Raw genomic sequence first — 18,961 nt, 5'->3', positions numbered from 1 at the left:
CTACTGTTGGGAGGCCGCTCATAATGATAACTTAGCTAGGAAGATGTTTTTCAGCCTTTAATAAAATCACCAAAACAAAACAGAAACAGAAGAATTATCTATCAATCAGAATGCAATGCAAATGTGTCATTTACTGGGCTATATTTTTCCTCGTTGGGCGCTACTCCTCAGGGGTTCCCTGCAGCGCCATTTTCTGTTAATATTCTGGTTAGGCAAGCTCGTGAAAGGTCAACCCTGACGCCACTTTGGGGTTATGCAAGTAGGATTTCCCTTTCGGGTATGGAGACGGGAAAATGACCTCATGAAGGAGAGCAAACACCAAACCATCTCACAACAAGAGACCATCTCTGAAATTAGACAAAAGAAAAATCAGAAAAAATTGAAAAATGGAGTCTGACAGTCGGACTAGGGTGCCTGAATATTAATCACTCCATTGCTATTCTTAAAGCTTCCGACCTGGGTTAAGTTGGCATAATATTTTAGCGATTGTTTAATGTATTAGCTGCCTTAAAGGTGAATTGAACCTTGCTGTTTGACAGAACAAGTCAATTGAACTTTGAAAGTGATCTTAGCAAGCTATTCAACTAAAATTTCGGGCTGGATTTTTAGTAAAGTAAGTTTGTTTTTTTCCTTTACATAGTTCGAGTGCATGAACTCACGGATTGACTTTGCAAAGAAAATAATATAAATATCAATACAACCAAATCTAGAAAAATTACACAAAGACATTTTTTCTTGTGTGAGTCAGGGTATGGGTCAGAGCCGTTCCTAGGGGATGGGGTTGCAACCGGGGCAGTTTCCCCGAGTGACGTGACTTGGGGGGAGGGGCACCGCTGCTGGGGAATTGCCCACTTTGATCTAATTTTGCATTTTGATTCGGCCTTTTTCTCTTGTATTTGAGTTGGGAGTGGGCGCTGTATTTATTTTTGCCGAGACATCACCAACCCTAGGAACGACTACACCTTTAAGGAAAGCTTCACATTTTGAAACTTTATCATGCCATGTATTTTAAACTTAGCTTTTGCTAATTTTTTAACCTTGTTTTTTGTTGTTATTTGGTGCCTTTTGCTATATAAAATTGTATTTGGAATTTTTTTTCATTAAAATAGAATTCCCCTTTTCGTCTTTTTTCTTTTTTTGCTTTTATTTTTTATTTTTTTTATAGAAATGGTTTTGCCAGTTTCCACTTAACGAATCCAAGCATTCAGATTTCATTTTCATTTTACTTAGTACTTTTATGGTGATGAAGCTTTTTAAGAATAGGGATTTGTTTCAAATAAAATCATTTTGGGCATTAAAAAGAAGTATTGCTCTGTTTCAAGGGTTTAATTTTTTTTTTTTTACTTTGGTGTCTCGTGACTTAGAATACTTCCACTTCAAAATGTTCAAGTTGGTTGTCAAATGATAAAATGTTGTACATATAGTGTTAATCAATTTGGCATTTGAACAGCTCCTTAGCTTATGTATTTATTTTAGGTTTTTGTTGTGGTAATAATAAGGATGAAACGTTTTGTTTTTCTAGCTCCTTGACAAACAACTGAAATCCCTTGTTGTTGATAACAAAGAAACTGAATCAGAAACAAGGTATTTAACATAATTTGGTCTTATCTGTATTTGTTTTTTCATAATTTTATTCTTATATTGTCTATATTTAGTTATATCTGTATTTTTATGTCTTTAAGATGCTTTTTTTTGTATCACTGTCCTAAAAAAAAGTTCTTCTTGTGTGTCGTTCTTAATTCTGTAGATTTTCTTCTGGTGTGCAATAGGATTCAAATATTTTGTATATATATATATATATATATATATATATATATATATATATATATATATATATATATATATATATATATATATATATATATATATATATATATATATATATATATATATATATATATATATATATATATATATATATATATATATATATATATATATATATATATATATATATATATTTATATATATATATATATATATATATATATATATATATATATATATATATATATATATATATATATATATATATATATATATATATATATATATATTATATATATATATATATATATATATTTATATATTTATATATATATATATATATTTATATATATATATATATATATATATAAAATACTTTTTTAGTTTGGAACATCTGATTCACAACCCCTCATTGTAACATGCACTTGTCTGATCTAGGCCTACAGATTGTTTTTTCGGGCATTATTAGTGTTTTCGGAAAATATTCGTTGATTTTTTTTTTTTTTTGTCTTTTGAACTAAAGTTGTTATTGAATTCATACATACCTTATAGAATATATTGCATAGTCATCAGTGCTGCCATCAGATGAAAAACAAATTCAGTAATATATAAAGACATAGATCAGCTGTAAAAAGGGTATAGTTTTTGTTTGATTAGGGTTTAAGAAAATTCTAAGGTGTCTTCTCTAAGAAGAAAAGAGACTTTTTGCACAGAAACGAAAAGAAAACTTGCTGGTTGATGATGGGAGTTCTTTTAGAGGTAATTCTGTCCTCCGACAAGGGGACAAACAAGGGTACGTATTCCACCACGTGCAGTAGGCTACATGTTGGGAATATGGTAACTCAAGTCAAGATCAAAATCGCTTAGATTTGGTAGTAAAGAGTATGGGTAAATTATAAGAGTGGGAACTGGCGCTAATGTCAACAAGAAAACTATCAACGCCATCTAGCTTTTGTCGACATTCGAAAATTTTTCGATTGTAATAATAATAACAATTAGTGTAATTGGTAAAATTAGGTTAGTAATAAGTATTTGATCTCAGTCCCTGACAAAAAATGATAACAAAGCTTGAAATAATGTCAAGTGTTGCTACGCGCTAGATGGCGTTGATAGTTTTTTGTCGACACTGGTGCCAGTTCCCTCTCTTACAAGATGCCCATACTCTTTGTCTGGCAGTTGAAGTGAACATATATTATTTGGTATCCTATCTCATCTGTTTTGATATTGCTGAATAAACCCGTTTTGCGCATCAACCGATGGCACATCAGTAAGAAAATAGGTATATGTGACCCTGAATGAAAGAGGTTGCGTTAAAAAAGCGTATTAGCTACGACAATATATGCTTGCGTTTGTATAGACTGTCTCCTCTAAAATAATTTTTGCCCTGTTCTAGAATAAATAAATTAAGTTTTTTCAGCTCAAAGTTCGGAGAAACATTGAAACTAAGAACGAACAGAAATTATTCCGTATATTAGGATGGTTGCCCCCTCAATATATCGCTATTCATGCAAAAGTATTTTAGAACTTTTAAAGAAGCTTCTTATTCTAATTAAACGGCCCTGGTATTTCAGGAGTGGTTCTTAGGAATTGGGACAAAAAGTTAAACTTTAGCGTAAAGAGCCAGGTATTGAGGAGGTAGCAATCACTCATAATTTTAAGCTTTAATGTTACTCCTTACTTTCAATTGAAAAAAAATGTTTTTTAATTTAGTTTTTGATTGTTTTTAAAATAATGCCGAGAAATCCAGCTTCCCTCCATGGAAGATTCCCTCCACCACAAAAAATTCATCAAATTAAAAATTCTCCCACTTAAAATACTCTCCCCTCTGTACAATTCCCCCGGACATGTCCATCCTCGCTGAAAATTTCCCCGGAATATCTCCACATGTTAGATTTATTCAGCGAAGACACAGTAGGACAAATAGAAAGAATTTTGCAAAGGAATTTGGGAAAATTCCCCCAGAGTAAAATTTCCTCCTGGAAAGCTCACCCCAGGAAAATTCCCTTCCCGCGGGAAATTTTCACCATAGAAAATCCCCCCGGGCGTACCCCCTTCCCCCAAATATCTGTATACTTCCTTATAACAAATACTATACATAAACAATGGGTAAATTTTGCAACATATAGCCCTTTTTCCGAGAGTTGCGGCAGTCGTTTTATCCCCAAAGGCATAGCCATTGGACCTTTCGACTATACTGAACAAAATGCTTATCTAAAAATTTTGATCAAACAATTTTTGGAAAAAGGGCGCGTGGGAGAGGGGCTAGCTGTCCTTGAATCTTTGGGTCACTTAAAAAGGGCACTAGAACTTGCTTTCCGGTCAAATGAGCCCTCTCCCAATCTTCTAGGATCACTCGTTTGATATGATCATCCCTGGGGAAAAAAATAATGAAAAATAACCACGTATCCGTGATCTTTCTTCTGGAAAAAAATGTAAAATTCTGTACTAAAATCTCTATTGTAGGATTCTCTGATATGGTGAATCTGATCACGTTTTTTTTTTATTAAGATTGGTTAACTTTTTGGGTGTGTTCCCCGCCCACTTTTTCGAAAATTGGAAAAATTTTCTCAGGCTCGTAACTTTTGAGGAGTAACATTAAACATAATGAACTTGGTATAATATGAATCGGCATAAAAATTTGATTTTTTTGATATATCTATTGTTATCAAAACTCTGTTTTTTAGAGCTTCGGTTGCTATTGAGTCGCGTAGCTCTTTACTTACAGTTCGTGACTACGAGCTATTTGTTAACTGAAAAAAGTAAAAAATCAAAGTCCTTAAAATCGCTAAAGGCAGTAAAGGCAGTACAAAATTTCTAGGTAAAAATGAAGAAATTAGAAATAGGAATAAATCACTAGGGGCCGCAACTGCAACCCTGATAGCCACTGTAAGTAATGAATAGTCTATTGAACTTTTCTAAAAAAAAGGTCTTTAGTGCCTTCTACTTCACAAGTGTTTTAATACCATCTATTTTATTTGAATCTTGGAATTCACATCGTCTATTTATTAATACCTCCCGAGGATTACAGAAGAGAAAACAACACCAAAATACAAGATGCGAACATTAACGTTCAATAAAAACAAAATAGAGAAAACTAACGGTTATTAATCCAGAAAACGGAAACACAGGTTTAATCGAACCGCGTATAAAAGTTGAGTTTTTCATCATAGCATCAGCAGATCCAGAAGTATCATAGGTACATCATTAAAGCAAAACTGATTGATAATTTTACCATGTCGACTTGGTAAATACTTGAGAGCTTGACAATGTTTGACATACCCATCACGCAGACGTTTTTTTTTTTTACGGAAAAAAGGTCGAATCTTTCATCATTGGATCTGATAAATCCAATAGTATGAAGTGATTTTTCCTAAAATGAAATCGGTTCATGATTTTAGTGTTAAGAAAGTGACATGCTAATCACCTGAGAAACATGCACTGTTTAGAATTTCCTCAACGTAGACATTTAAGATGATTTTTAGTTGAATTTAAGATGATTTAAATTGAAGTGATCAACTAAATTGTTGATCACTTCTCTCATCTTGTGTTATGTACAATTATTCTGAATATTATGAAATGAGAATTGTCTTCTTACTTCATACTGTTCAAATAAGATATTAAGATGCATCCTTTGGTCTTGGACATACCAATCTATAATTTTAATAGACATGTTAAATTAAAAAAAGTAAAGATAATAACAGCGTGTCTAATTGATCCAGCAACCATTTGAATAAAACCCATCAAGATAACCCAACAAGATTTTATCAATAATTAGCACATTGTCTACGAGACCCTGAAGTAAGTCAACAAGCAGCATTTTAGATAATGAATTTTCTAGTGAAGTGGAAAACTATAAATTTTTGTTGAATTTTCCACCATTATTAGGCAGCAATTGTTTGCAAAAGAAGTCAGCGAATTCAAGTATCTAGGTAGTACACTAACTCAAAACGGCAGGTGTGACAGAGATATCATCCTTCGAACTGCATATGCGGGTGCAGCATTCTCTCAATTAAATAGTATTTGAAGATCTAGCAAGTATTCTCTTAAGTTGAAACTGCGTCTGTTTAACTGCAACGTAATCTTCATATTGACCGAATCCTCGAGCCTGTCCAGACCCGCTGAGAAAAGGTTACTTAGGTTTGATAATAACTGCTTGCGAAGATTGCTTACTATTTGTTGGGCTGATAGAATACCCAACACCAGGATCAGGTTTCTCACCAAGCAACCTCAAATAACCGATGAAGTTCGACTTCGAAGGTGTCGATACTAGGGCACATGACTCGAATGAGGCAAGGGCAACATCCCTATGGCGTTTGTTGCTGGACCCCGGAGGAGTCCTGACTCCTCCGGAAGAATGGTAGACAACAAATCACCATTGGTCGTTCCCTTGGAGTTGAGGCAAGAGTAATACGATCATCCTTCAATTAGTTGTGGTCTCTGGCTCAGGATCATCCGACTTGGAGGTCGACCATTGCTGCCCTATACGCAACTAGTCGTCGGAAGATCTGAGTTCAAGTAAGTGTTTGCACAAGAAAGAAAGGTTTTTGTTGGGCTATTAAGGTTATGGCAAAGTAAATCTATCCAAAACTTTTAAAATTCCAACTACTTTTGGATTTGAGAAACAAGAGCGGAAAAAAACTTAAATTTACCTTCAAAACTACATAACCTACAGGATTTCAGATTGAAAAATGAATTGGATGTGTAGAACTGTGGGTTTTATATATATATATATATATATATATATATATATATATATATATATATATATATATATATATATATATATATATATATATATATATATATATATATGTATATTTATACACCCCACTCTTTAATAATTTAAATAGCAATAGACTAGATTGCCAAAACGAAGTATAAAAAAAGTAAAGAAAGCGCAAGCGCTAGGAGAAAGAGAGAAAAGTAGACAATAAAAAAAGATAAATAAAAATGTATTATTAATGGAACTTATTTTCAATATAACGAATTCTTTCATTAATTTAAATTTGACTACTAAATCAAGTACCATGAAGAGTTGAGAAAGTGAGAGAGAGAGAGAAATCAAGAGAGAGGGGGAGAGAGAGAGATAGAGAGAGGGAGAGAGAGAGAGAGAGAGAGAGAGAGAGAGAGAGAGAGAGAGAGAGAGATTTCAAGGTGGGAGAAGGGGGTACATTAAAAAAATCATAGCACTTTTACAAGTGTTTCTGAAATACAGTTGCTCTGTTTTTGTAGTTTCAATTGCTATTGTAATTCACTTTTTCTGATGTAACTTTGAAATCTAGCATGGTTTACTTACTTAGACTTAGGACTTCCTACGCCGGTTGGCGCATAAGGTGGCAACGATGACCTCTCCAGCGTCTTTGGCCAAAAACCATCAAGGGATGTTCTTGAGAGCGCTGTGTCTTTTTCTAGGCATCGTCCAAGTGTAGCCGCCTGTCGTCCACGCCGTTGCACTCCTGGATGAGTCCAACACCAAACATCATGAGGCAGGCAATTGCTGCCCATTCTAGCCATGTGTTCCCAATATCGCCACTGACTGCTTATGACTTTATCTATAGCGAGGGGCTGTATCTCTCTAATGAATGAGTTGGTAATTGTGTCCGTCCAGTTGATTCCGAGAATCGTCAAAGACGATTATTTTTAAAACTTTTGATTCTTTTCTAGCTGTTTTGTCAGCGTCTAGCTTTCAGAACCATACATTAGTACTGACAGTACATTACTATTGAAGAGCCTCAATTTTAGCTTCAAAGAGAAAGTGACACTTCCCAAAAAGTTTCTTATCAAAGGTGCTTGCTGTGCACGCGATACGTGTGGCAATTTCATGATCATGGCTTCCATCGGTGCTCACTAACTGACACAAACGTTGGCCTTGAAAACATAGTGCTCAGTTGAGCTCCTGCATTAATTGTGCACATTTTGATCAGCTTCAACATTGGACGCAACTCTTTACTTTTTCGATTCTTTCTACTTCTACATTTTTTGATGAAATTCTAGAAAGCTGGAGGTGTTTCCCTGATATTATTTTTAATTTAAGTTGGCATATTTTCCTGGGCGAGAGAACAATTTTTGATTTGTTTCTGAATTCATGTAAATGTTCTTGAGAAATATCTCTGCCCTTTGAATAACACTTCAGTTTAAAACTTAAAACTATGTTCCTCAGTGGATTCCTGCATTAATTTCGCACATTTTGATTATCTCCAGCGTTAGAAGCAACTCATTCTACTTTTTCTACTCTTTCTAATTCTACTTTTTTTTGATGACATTCTAGAAAGCTGGAGGAGTTTCCCTGATATTGTTTTCTATTTAATTTGACATATTTTTCTTGGTGATAGAACCGATAAAATTGTATGAAACTAAACGTACCGTTTCAAGATTTCGAGACATGCAATTTTCGATTGGTTTCTGATGCCATGCAAAGTTTCTTGAGAAATATATCTGTCCGTAGAATAACATTGCAGTTTGAAACTAGAAAATATGTTCCTCCGTCTGGCTCATATATTCATTTTGTGTATTTTGATCAGCTTCAACATTTAACGCGTCTCATTCTATTACACTGTATTTTCAACTACTCCTTTAATCGTTTCATCTACATTTTTTTTTTTTTTTATTTAGAAAGCTTATTTGGTTATGTGGTAATATCCTCAATTGAAGCTTATAACTTTTTCTTAATTATTCTACCGTGGGCCAACCAAATTAAGTCGAAACTCGGGCTACGCCGGTTCACTGCTTCAAAAAGTTTTCTGGATGGGAGAAGGGAAAACTTAAATCTTTCCCTTTATTCCCTTTCCCTTTATTCCCTTTCCCTATTTTCCCTTTCCCTTTATTCTTTCAAATGTATTTTTTTTTACTTTGTGTTAAAATTTAGTCGGAACTGATAGTGGTGTCATATACTGGCATAACTTAATTTGCAAAGTTAATTTTAAGATCAAAATGACATCTCATGACGAATAGGCAGAAGTTAAGATTTAAAGTTGTAATCAACGGGATAATACCCAATAATAGAAATAACAGAAAAAAGAAATGGCAGATATCAGGCCTCTATTTACAGTGTATTCTTAGTACTCTGAAAAAGAGGACCAATAAACGAAGATTAAAAACTGAGAAATGGACAATGAAGACTAAATAACTGATAAACTGAAAAGGCAGATAGAAACCAAATGTGTCAGTCATCTCCTGGGGAGTCCTTCTTCTATTTCTATCCCTTTTCTATATCTTTCTATTCCTTTTTCTATATTATATTTCTATTCGTTTTTCTATAAAGCTTTTCTATTTCTTGGATTTGACTCATGCGTGAATAGTCTAATTGTACAAGTTAAGTAATTATATCTTTAACTTGTTTTTACTCTTTTTTTGTAGGTTTTATTTTTCATGTTTTTTAGTTCATCGGGTCTTAGTCTTAGTTTTCTAGTCTATTTCCTTGTGTGTTTTCGTCAAGGAGGATAACTAAAGATTATCTCTGTGAAATATTTGTCATTTTTTGCCGTCACATGACCTCACCATATTGTTTGTATTTCATTTGAAAATGTTAGGTTATTGCATTTATCTATTCTGCGCAAGAGGTCGGAAAGGTCAAGTCAAAAATTCTAACTTTTAAAGGTATAGATTAAGTAAGATAAATTAATAATCTTAGATTAAATCAGCTTACTTTCTTGCCTTTAAAGTAAAAAAATTGGCTTTATTCATTAATTAATTCATTTTGCTTTGATCTGACTTCTAATTTTATAAAATTGACTTTGGTCTGTATTAGACCATTTTAGCTCTGGGGCTTGCGTTTAAGAATCAAATTGCAATGGTGTAATAAATTAAATCTAAACCATAAAAGGAAGAAAATGGATTCATTTTCTAGGATAACAAAAAAAAAAAAATTAAAAAGAAATCATGAAAACTAACAAAATTTCACTTTCTAGGCTTATGAGTCCATAAATTTCCTTTTTTTTAAATTCATATAATTCTGATCTAAGTTTCTTAAATTTAAGATTTTTTGCTTTTATTTTTATTAAATGGTTTTCTCTTATTTTCTATTTTGCAAGTAATTGATTCTACTGTTTGCACTAATGAACCAAATTACAGATGGCCTTAGTTGGCAAATTTAACTTAAAACTAAAAGAAGAAGATAAAATCTCGGCTTAAACGCTGCTAGGATAAGAGAATTTTCAGCAGAAGACTAGAAAGACGTTTCTTCTAAAAATGTGTATTCAATAGTCAACCCGGGGAAGTAAAAAAAAAAAATTCAGGTTGTCAAATAGGATACTGGAAAAGGTATATTTACTTCTGAATGTTTGAATCAGGGCTCCCCCTCATTTAGGTGTTAACCTAAATAACCAGATCTTACCCCAAGTAACCCTCGATTTTGTCTTTTTGGATACCAAAGAACCTTACGTGGTTACATTAGGGATTAGTAAAAAGGTACCCAAAGCCAATATAGTATCCACAGTAGACCCCGACTCGGCGCATAACAGGCGGCCGGCTCCCGCCAAAAAAAAAACGATGGCGCGCCGCCGAGCGTGTAACCGCGCAATGCTGCCGCCGCTGAGTCGACCGGTGGTGGTGTCACTAATCCACCACCGTTTTTTTTTGTTTTTTTTTCTCTCTTTTTTGGTTATCGATATCGACCTCCGGGCGTCAACCGTCATCCCGGCTAATCTGTTTCTTAAAAATAAATACTGTCATCTTGGGCTCGCCATGTATATCGGTTCATAGGAAGGAGAAGAAGAAATATTTCTTGAAACAAAAATTCTACCTTCCACTTTAAAATTCTGTTCATTTTTCTTTCTGATTTTTTGGATGAAAAGAGGTAGGTAAAAGAGAATTAGGCAATTCAGGATGTTGTCATAGGCAGCGCAATCGAGCTGTCTAAGTAAAGAACAATGTTGGCACAATGTATTATTTATTTATTTTTTGTTTTTTTTTCCATACCAGGGCAATTCGTATCGAAGGAGTTTTCGTAGAAACTTCAAAAAGGGCTCATTCGATTGGAAATTGGAATAACTAGTGCCCTTTTTAATAGTCGAAAGTGATTGGAAGGCAGCTAACACCCCTTCCACGCCCACCGTTTACCCAAACACATCCAATCAAAATTTTAAGATAGCCATTTTGTTCAGAGTAACTGATTTCCAGAGAGAAAATATGTTTTTTGAGGAGGTTACTCCCCCACAACCTTTAGGCCAAGGGTTTTGTAGTTATGCCCTGGAGGTATATAAGAACGCTGTTGGCACAATGTATTATTTATTATTTTTTCCTTTAGACCAGGGCACTTCATATCGAAGAAGTTGTCGTAGAAACTTCGAAAAGGGCTCATTTAATTAGAGATTGGAGTGGCTTGTGCCCTTTTTAATATTCAAAAATTATTGGAAGGCAACAAACACCTCATCCAACCCCACCATTTACCCAGACACAACCAAAAAACATTTTGAGATAGCAATTCTGTTTAAAGCAACGTACTGATATGAAAAATATTTCTTAAGGTATGACAAATCCCCTCACAGCCCTCTGGTCAAGGGTTATATTTTATACCCTGAATGCATGTACGTTGTTTATAGGAAGCAATGTCGTAGAAACTCAAAAAGGGCTCATTCGTTTGGAAATCGAAAAGCCTAGTGCCCTTTTTAATAATCGAAAGTGATTGGAAGGCTTGACATTTTTATAGTAGAGATTGATGGGGTATAATGTATCATTTTTTTGTTGTTGTTGTTGTTTAGACCAGGGCACTTCGTATCGAAGGAGTTGTCGTAGGAACTTCGAAAAGGGCTCATTCGATTAAAAATAGAAAGGGCTGATGTCCTTTTTGATAGTTGAAAGTGATTGGAAGGAAACTAGTCCCCCTCCCACGCACACCCTCCCATTTGCCTTTATGTTTAAAAAGTAAATCTTGCCTTAAGTTTAAATCAAAATGCACTGTGTTTATTCTAATTATCAATAAGGCATCTCAGCAGTATCCCAAGAACGACTGAGGGTATTATGTTCAAACTTTCAGAGCTTCTTCTGCTCTTAAAATTTGACCAAATCAGAATAGCGTAAGTGTATCGAAGCTATCAAAGAAAGTAAACAAATTTTTTGCGAATGTTATCAAGTTTTCCATTTCAGGTCAACTAGAGGAGGTATGAAACTAAATTGAACACTACTAATTGTGTCCAGATTTTTATAAGGGTCTATGTTGTTAAATTTTGCTGAAAATTGTTTTCCAGCATACAAATAGCAGGCCAAACTATAAATTCTTACAAAAAAGAAAATATTTAAAGTATGATTTTATTTTTCCCTGAGAAGACTATGTCAATATAAAAGGAACAGAAATTAATTAAAAAAACTATTTCCAAAAAATAAGCTTTTTCAAAGAAAAGTAAAGAATTCCATTAAACCAAAATTTAGCAAAATTAAAATCAAATAATATACCAAGCGTAAAACTACTACAAATCAGTATCGATAAATAAATGAAACCCAAAACGAACCGAAATTACGATAAATACCCGAGTCAAACTCAAAACGAGCAGAAATTAACATAAGTTGGGCTCAAAACCCCTATGCCTTCCCAAGGCCAGAACATAATTTGCACTTTACTGACAAAAAAAAACAAATGAATGTGCATTGTCAGTTTAATATACATATACTGATATTTAGTTATCAAATTTTAATATTAATTGATTTATTAAAGTTATCAAAGTAAAAACATTTAAATTTTTTCCAGTAAAGTGAAAATTATGTTATGGCCTTCGGAAGGCATAGGGGTTTTGAGTCCAACTTATGTTAATTTCTGCTCGTTTTGAGTTTGACTCAGTTATTTATTTTTATTTTTGTTCGTTTTGGGTTTCATTTATTTATCGATGCTGATTTGCGGTAGTTTCCCGCTTGGTATATTATCTAGAGCTAGTATAGAAATATATCTATAGAAATGAATTACATTTTTTTGCACAGTTAGCAGAGCACACTGAAGTTGAAGTAGCCTTAAACTTTGACTTAAAACATTATAACTTGACCACTTCTTTCAGAAAAGAATTTCGGAGGGTTATTCGGTGTTGATAAGAAAAGAGGGTAAAGGTGCAGTTTAGTTCCTCCTGTAGTGTAGGGCGCAGGAGCCCTATGGTGAAGGTGCAGGTTTGTTCTCCCTTATAAAACAACTTATTTCACCAGATACAAAGAAGAAGCAAATTTGCAGCATTCTGTGGGACCCCAAGGTCCAATACTAGTATCAGATCCCGCGAGTGGCAGTTTACGCTCGTCAAGTTCTGGCTGTACCGGCCACATGTGTCCCAGCTAAACGGCTTTTCAGCACGACAGGACTGATAGTGACTGCAAAAAGATCAATGGCTCCAGGCAGAGTGAACAAGCTCACTTTTGTTACATCAATTGTAACTGAAGTGATGTAACCGCTGATTTAAAATTGTTGGTGTTGTTAAGCCATGGTATCTGATTTGTATACAGTGTTTTTTCGATGTTGTCATTTGTTGTTGTTTTTTTCACTTCCTTTTCGTATGTATTTGATGAACAGGAGATGTTTGAACTTCAAACTTTAAAAGTTATTCGCATATTAGCCCAAATCATTAACAAGAAAGAAATGACTAAACACGGGATTTTATAGGAACAATGCGATGTTAAACATAAACACAACATAGGTTTCCCTGGGTCTAGTGGCTAAAAATGAGAATTCTACTTGGTGTGATTAACGGTGAACATAAACACTTTCCGCACGGCCCAAAAAATTCCTGTTTTTGTCATATTGTTCTTGTATGTTTTTAGCCAACCATTTAAAAATCCTTACTAAAATCGAGGTTGAACGTGCTTGGTGAAGTGGAATTTTTATTATTATTTTTAATCAGAAAAATCTGCGCGCCGTGGCGCGCCGCCGGTCTAAAAGCGGTGGCGCGCCAGCAAAAAAATTTCGGCGTGCCTGGCGGCGCGCCGCCGCCGATACCTAATCACACATTCGCCGCCGTCATTTCGGCGTGGCGCGGCTTCGGGGACTAATCCACAGAATACATAGGTGGGTAATTCAGAGATTAATAATGTTGTATCGATGTATCGGGAATCGATGATGTATACTTTATTTGTTTTTTAAATAAACCCAGTGAAAAAAAAAAAAAAAAAAAAAATAAGTAAAAATGTGAAATTTACAAGTGTACTAGTAATTTCCAGTCATTACACATAAAAAACTGTGAACCCCTTTTTGGGGATGATCAATTCCTTTTTCCCTAACTACAAGAAATTTTAAATGTGGAAAAAGTTTTGATTAATTTTAATGTTAATTTGATTAATTTTTAAGAATTATTGTTTTAATTACTATGCCGCTAACTAGGAATAAACGAGCATGGTGAGATGATATTTGGTATCATGAAAATGACCTTTATTTGCCTAGTTGACGCAGGGGAATTGTAGTGAAGATGTAAAAAATAGAATAGCCAAAAAGGTATTAAGCTGATAAGTTTATTTATCAACTTTTTAGGTTTATTAAATTTATTATAAAACATTAATAAACAACAAATTAACAATTAGAAAAAAATAAAAAACAATTAAACTAACAGTTGTAAAACTGTTAAATGATATGAATGGTAAAATCAAGTCCCATAGGTTCTCGGTTGTTTAACTCTGCATATATTATGTATAACGGATTTTCATTTTAATGCGTTTTATTTTCGTTATAGGATCAACGGCTCTAACGGATACCCGATTATACTTGACCCTACATTTACTCTAGTTCCCCCGCCTCAGATTAAGATTCTTAAGCGACCTGTTGCCTGTTCGACGTCAAATTCCGGTAATAATGGAAACAAACCGAAATCTGCGTCTAAAACCTTAGAGGAGGTAAGCTTTTCAAAAAAATTAAATTACCTTACCTTAGACCTCAGTTCCTCCAGGGTCAGGTGTGGCACATAGGGCATCAACGAAGCCTCGCTAGACGTCTCGGAGTGGAGCAGAAGCCGTGACCTCCTCCGACTGTGGTTGTAACGACAGCTCAGCACTCCGCAGGTCTCCGTCGTACTATTGTCGGAGGATGTGTTTCGGTCGCCCTCTTTTACGGCCACCTTCAGGTTGCCACTCGTTGGTTTGGAACGAGGGTCAGTAGCGTGACTCTGTAAGCTCAGCCAGAGTATACCCAGGTCCAAATGGGTACCTGGAGAAATTTGAGGAAGGTAAACAGAAAGGGTGTGCGAAACCACAGACGCCGGTAGGGATTGTAAAGTCCAATGCCGTAGTTTCTACCTTTACATTATATTAATTTAAAAAACTTTTTCCACAAAATGAGTTGTTCAAAGAAAAGTAAAGAACTCCATTAAACCAAAAATGAGCAAAAATAAAATACAAAAATCTACCAAGCGTGAAATTACCACAAATCAGCATCAATAAATAAATGAAACCCAAAACGAACAGAAATTACAATAAATAACCGAGTCAAACTTAAAACGAACAGAAATTAACATAAGTTGGGCGCAAAACCCCTATGCCCTCCCAAGACCAGAACAAAATTTGCACTTTACTGAAAAATATGAATGTTTTTACTTTTATAACTTTAATAAAGCAAATAATATAAACATTTTGATTACTAAGTATTAGTATATGTATATTAAACTGACAATGCACATTCATTTGTATTTTTTCAGTAAAGTGGAAATTTTGTTCTGGCCTTTGGAAGGCATAAGGGTTTTGCGCCCGACTTATGTTAATTTCTGCTCGTTTTGAGTTTGACTCGGTTAATTATTGTAATTTATTTTCGTTTTGTGTTTCATTTATCTATCGATGCTGATTTGTGGTAGTTTCACGCTTGGTAGATTTTTTTATATAATTTTTGCTAATTTTTGTTTAATGGAGTTCTTTACTTTTCTTTGAAAAACTTCTTTTGTGGAAAAAGTTTTTTAAATTAGTTTCTGTTCGTTTTATATTGACATAGTCTTTTCAGGAAAAAGAAAATAATACTTTAAATCTTTTCGTTTTTTAAAAGTTTATAGTTTGACCTGCAAAATTCTGATTGGATGTGTTTTGGAAAAGGGTGAAAGTGAGAGGGGCGTTAGTCGCTATCCAATCACTTTCAAATACTTGAAAGAGCACTAGCCCTTTCAATTTCCAATTGAATGAGCCCTTTTGAAGTTTCTACGACAACACTTTCAATAAAAACTTTATGCCCCAGAGCATAACTTACAACCCTTGCCCTGAGGGCTGTGGGAGGAGGGGTTGTCATCCTTAAAAACCGAATTTCCAAAACTTTCAACTACGTTGAATAAAATGGCTATCTAAAAATTTTGATTGGATGTGTCCTCCTCAAAAACATATTTTCTATCTGGAAATCAACTATGCTGAACAAAATGGCTATCTCAAAATTTTTATTCGATGTGTTTGGGGAAAAGGTGGGCGTGAGAGTGAGGTTAGTTGCCCTCCAATCACTTTCGACTATTAAAAAGGGCACTAGCCCTTTGAATTTCATATCGAATGAGCCTTTTTTCAAGTTTCTGCGACAAATATTTCAATAAAAACCTTATATGTCTCCACGGCATAACTTACAATCCTTGCCCTGAGGGTTATGGTGGAATGTCCTCCTCAAAAATATATTTTCTATCTGGAAATCAACTACGCTGAACAAAATGGCTATCTCAAAATTTTGATTGGATGTGTTTGGGGGAATGATTTTCATTGATTCGCTCACATGCTCGGTGTCCCATGTCTTCTAGCTGCTTGTGTCTTTGCTCTTCATTTTCATTTTTGACACGCCGCCGCTGTTCTTCTAACCGTGTGTGTATTTACTCTTCATTTTCATTTTTGACTCGCTCACATGCTCGGTGTCGCATATCTTCTAACGGCGTGTGTCTGGTCTTCATATTCATTTTTGACTCGCTCACTTGCTCGGTGTCATATATCTTCTAACCACCAATGTGTCTTTGCTCTTCATTTTCCTTTTTAACACGCTCTAATTTTCGTTTTCGCATATCTTCTAACCACCTGTGGCTTTACTCTTCATTTTCATTTTGACAAGTTTTTAGATTTTAGTTACTTCAGAAAATTTAGCTATGGCCTTTGCTTTAGCTGCCCGTGTTGGTGTTATTGCAATTTATGGTCCAGGTTGTTGATTTTCGCATCTTAACACGTTTGATAGTTCAGGTGTTGGTTCCAAAGAATCTTCATTTACAGTAACTGCAACTGCAAATTTTCGTTTTTTGGGTCTCCCAACAGACATTATATTATATAAATAACTGATGCGTTGGAAACTCAATAATCTTATTTATGCTATGCATGACATCATATAAGAAATTTCTTATTTGATGTCATTTATTTTGTCATAACAAATGCTCATATGATTTACTAATATAGTACATGACGTCATTCGAAAAAAAAAATTAAGGCTGTTAACGAATTTGCTCAAACTTCTGATCTATCTAGATCGTTTTTTTATGCAAGAATATCTCAAGATACCAATTTTCTGAAAAAATATGGAGCCATTTTTGGAAGAAATAAATAAATACATACATATACAATTATTGCTCATGCTCACTTTATATATATATATATATATATATATATATATATATATATATATATATATATATATATATATATATATATATATATATATATATATATATATATATATATATATATATATATATATATATATATATATATATATATATATATATATATATATATATATATATATATATATATATATATATATATATATATATATATATATAATATATATATATATATATATATATATATATATATATATATATATATATATATATATATATATATATATATATATATATATATATATATATATATATATATATATATATATATATATATATATATATATATATATATATATATATATATATATATATATATATATATATATATATATATATAATCTTGAAAAAATTCAAGATTCTTGTGATCTTGTTCTGTCAAAAATTCGCGTATCGTTTACCTACTTATAAAATTCTCTCCTCGCGATGAAAGATATGCGCGGCTACGTCTTAATATTTATTACGCCGAACTGACCTATCCTCTTCTGTTTGCCGAATCTCAGGGAGTGCCCAAGTCTCGTGCCAGACAAAAAACTCAAGAAAATGGATGGTCTTCTAACCCTTTGTTACAATTAGCATGCGGCCGAGCTACCTTCTGGTACGGGATATGGAAAGAATGTGGTAGACCACACTCAGAAGTAGTTAAAGAGATTAGAGTTGCATCCAAGCATAGGTTTGGGAACGAACTTGCTCGTCACCGTATGCTGTTGAAATCTGAGCTTTCTGAAAAAGTAATCAAAAATCCTAATCTGTTATGGAAAATGTTTGATAAGAAGGAATCAGCGGGTCCCGAGTCAGACATCCCATCTTTAACATAGATAAACTATTACCTTGATCCTCTTCTCATCAATTCCAGATACAGATTTCCTAGTTACCCAATCACAGGTTACGTCCGCGATCCGACGGTTGAAAAAGAAGAAGTCGGTTGGCATTGCCGTGTATCCGCCCTTCACCTTAGCCATTGCAGCCCAACTTTCATGGGACACCTAACTCTTCTTTTTCAGATGATCTTCACTACTGGACTCGTACCATCGGCATTCAGTACTGGGTCGCTTAGGCCAGTCCTGAAGAAAGGAAAAAGTACTTCGGAATGTGCTTCGTTCAGACCGATCACAGTAGCACCAACGCTTTGCAAAATCTTCGAACTTTTGGTCATTGATGAAATCCAGGAAAAATGCTGGACTCCCCCTTCCCAGTTTGGGTTCCAGAGGGGTCTTGGTTGCGGCCACGCCATTTCTGCTTTGGCTTCAGTCTTGATTGACGCTGATGAATCAAAGGAGTCCATTGTTAAAGGTCTGCATGACGTCTGTCGTGCCTACGACTCACTTCTCCATGACCATCTCATTCTTGATATGGGAAAGAGAGGTGTACAGAAAGACATTCCACTACAAATTAAAGACATGTATGACCACCTACAGGCTGAACTCCTACTTCCTGGCGATGGTCGAGCCCTCACTTAATATACACCAGACGTGATGTTGTCCTACAGAGGGAATCCTGTAGTCCTAGTAAAAAGGGTGATCGATAAGAACCAGTCAGGTCTCCTTGTGCCTTTAATACCCATATTATTGAGCCCAAGCCAACCATCGATATAAAATGCATAGCTTGTGGCATTGACGTTCCAATGACAGCCTACACCAATGATAGTTTGAACCCCAGTCGCTCTGTCACAGGTATAAAGT

The 18,961-nt window shown here is 34.3% G+C and overlaps 1 protein-coding gene across 2 annotated transcripts in view; it reads left to right on the top strand.

Annotated features, from left to right (window-relative positions):
- The window catches only part of LOC148949605 (SUZ RNA-binding domain-containing), a 158,919-nt gene that overhangs the window by 36,430 nt on the left and 103,528 nt on the right, over positions 1-18,961 (top strand). For both annotated transcript variants that reach the window (XM_089093039.1, XM_089093040.1), the window contains exons 3-4: positions 1,523-1,584; positions 14,400-14,559. In XM_089093039.1, coding sequence (XP_088949165.1) covers positions 1,523-1,584; positions 14,400-14,559 — 222 coding nt within the window. The remainder of the gene's footprint in view (positions 1-1,522; positions 1,585-14,399; positions 14,560-18,961) is intronic.

The sequence above is a fragment of the Artemia sp. Qi Xiang Cuo genome, chromosome 8 (genome assembly GCF_049724085.1).
Source record: "Artemia sp. Qi Xiang Cuo chromosome 8, ASM4972408v1, whole genome shotgun sequence".
Lineage (NCBI taxonomy): Eukaryota > Metazoa > Arthropoda > Branchiopoda > Anostraca > Artemiidae > Artemia > Artemia sp. Qi Xiang Cuo.
Note: the sequence above shows the minus strand (reverse complement) of the source record. Positions and strands in the feature narration are given on the sequence as shown.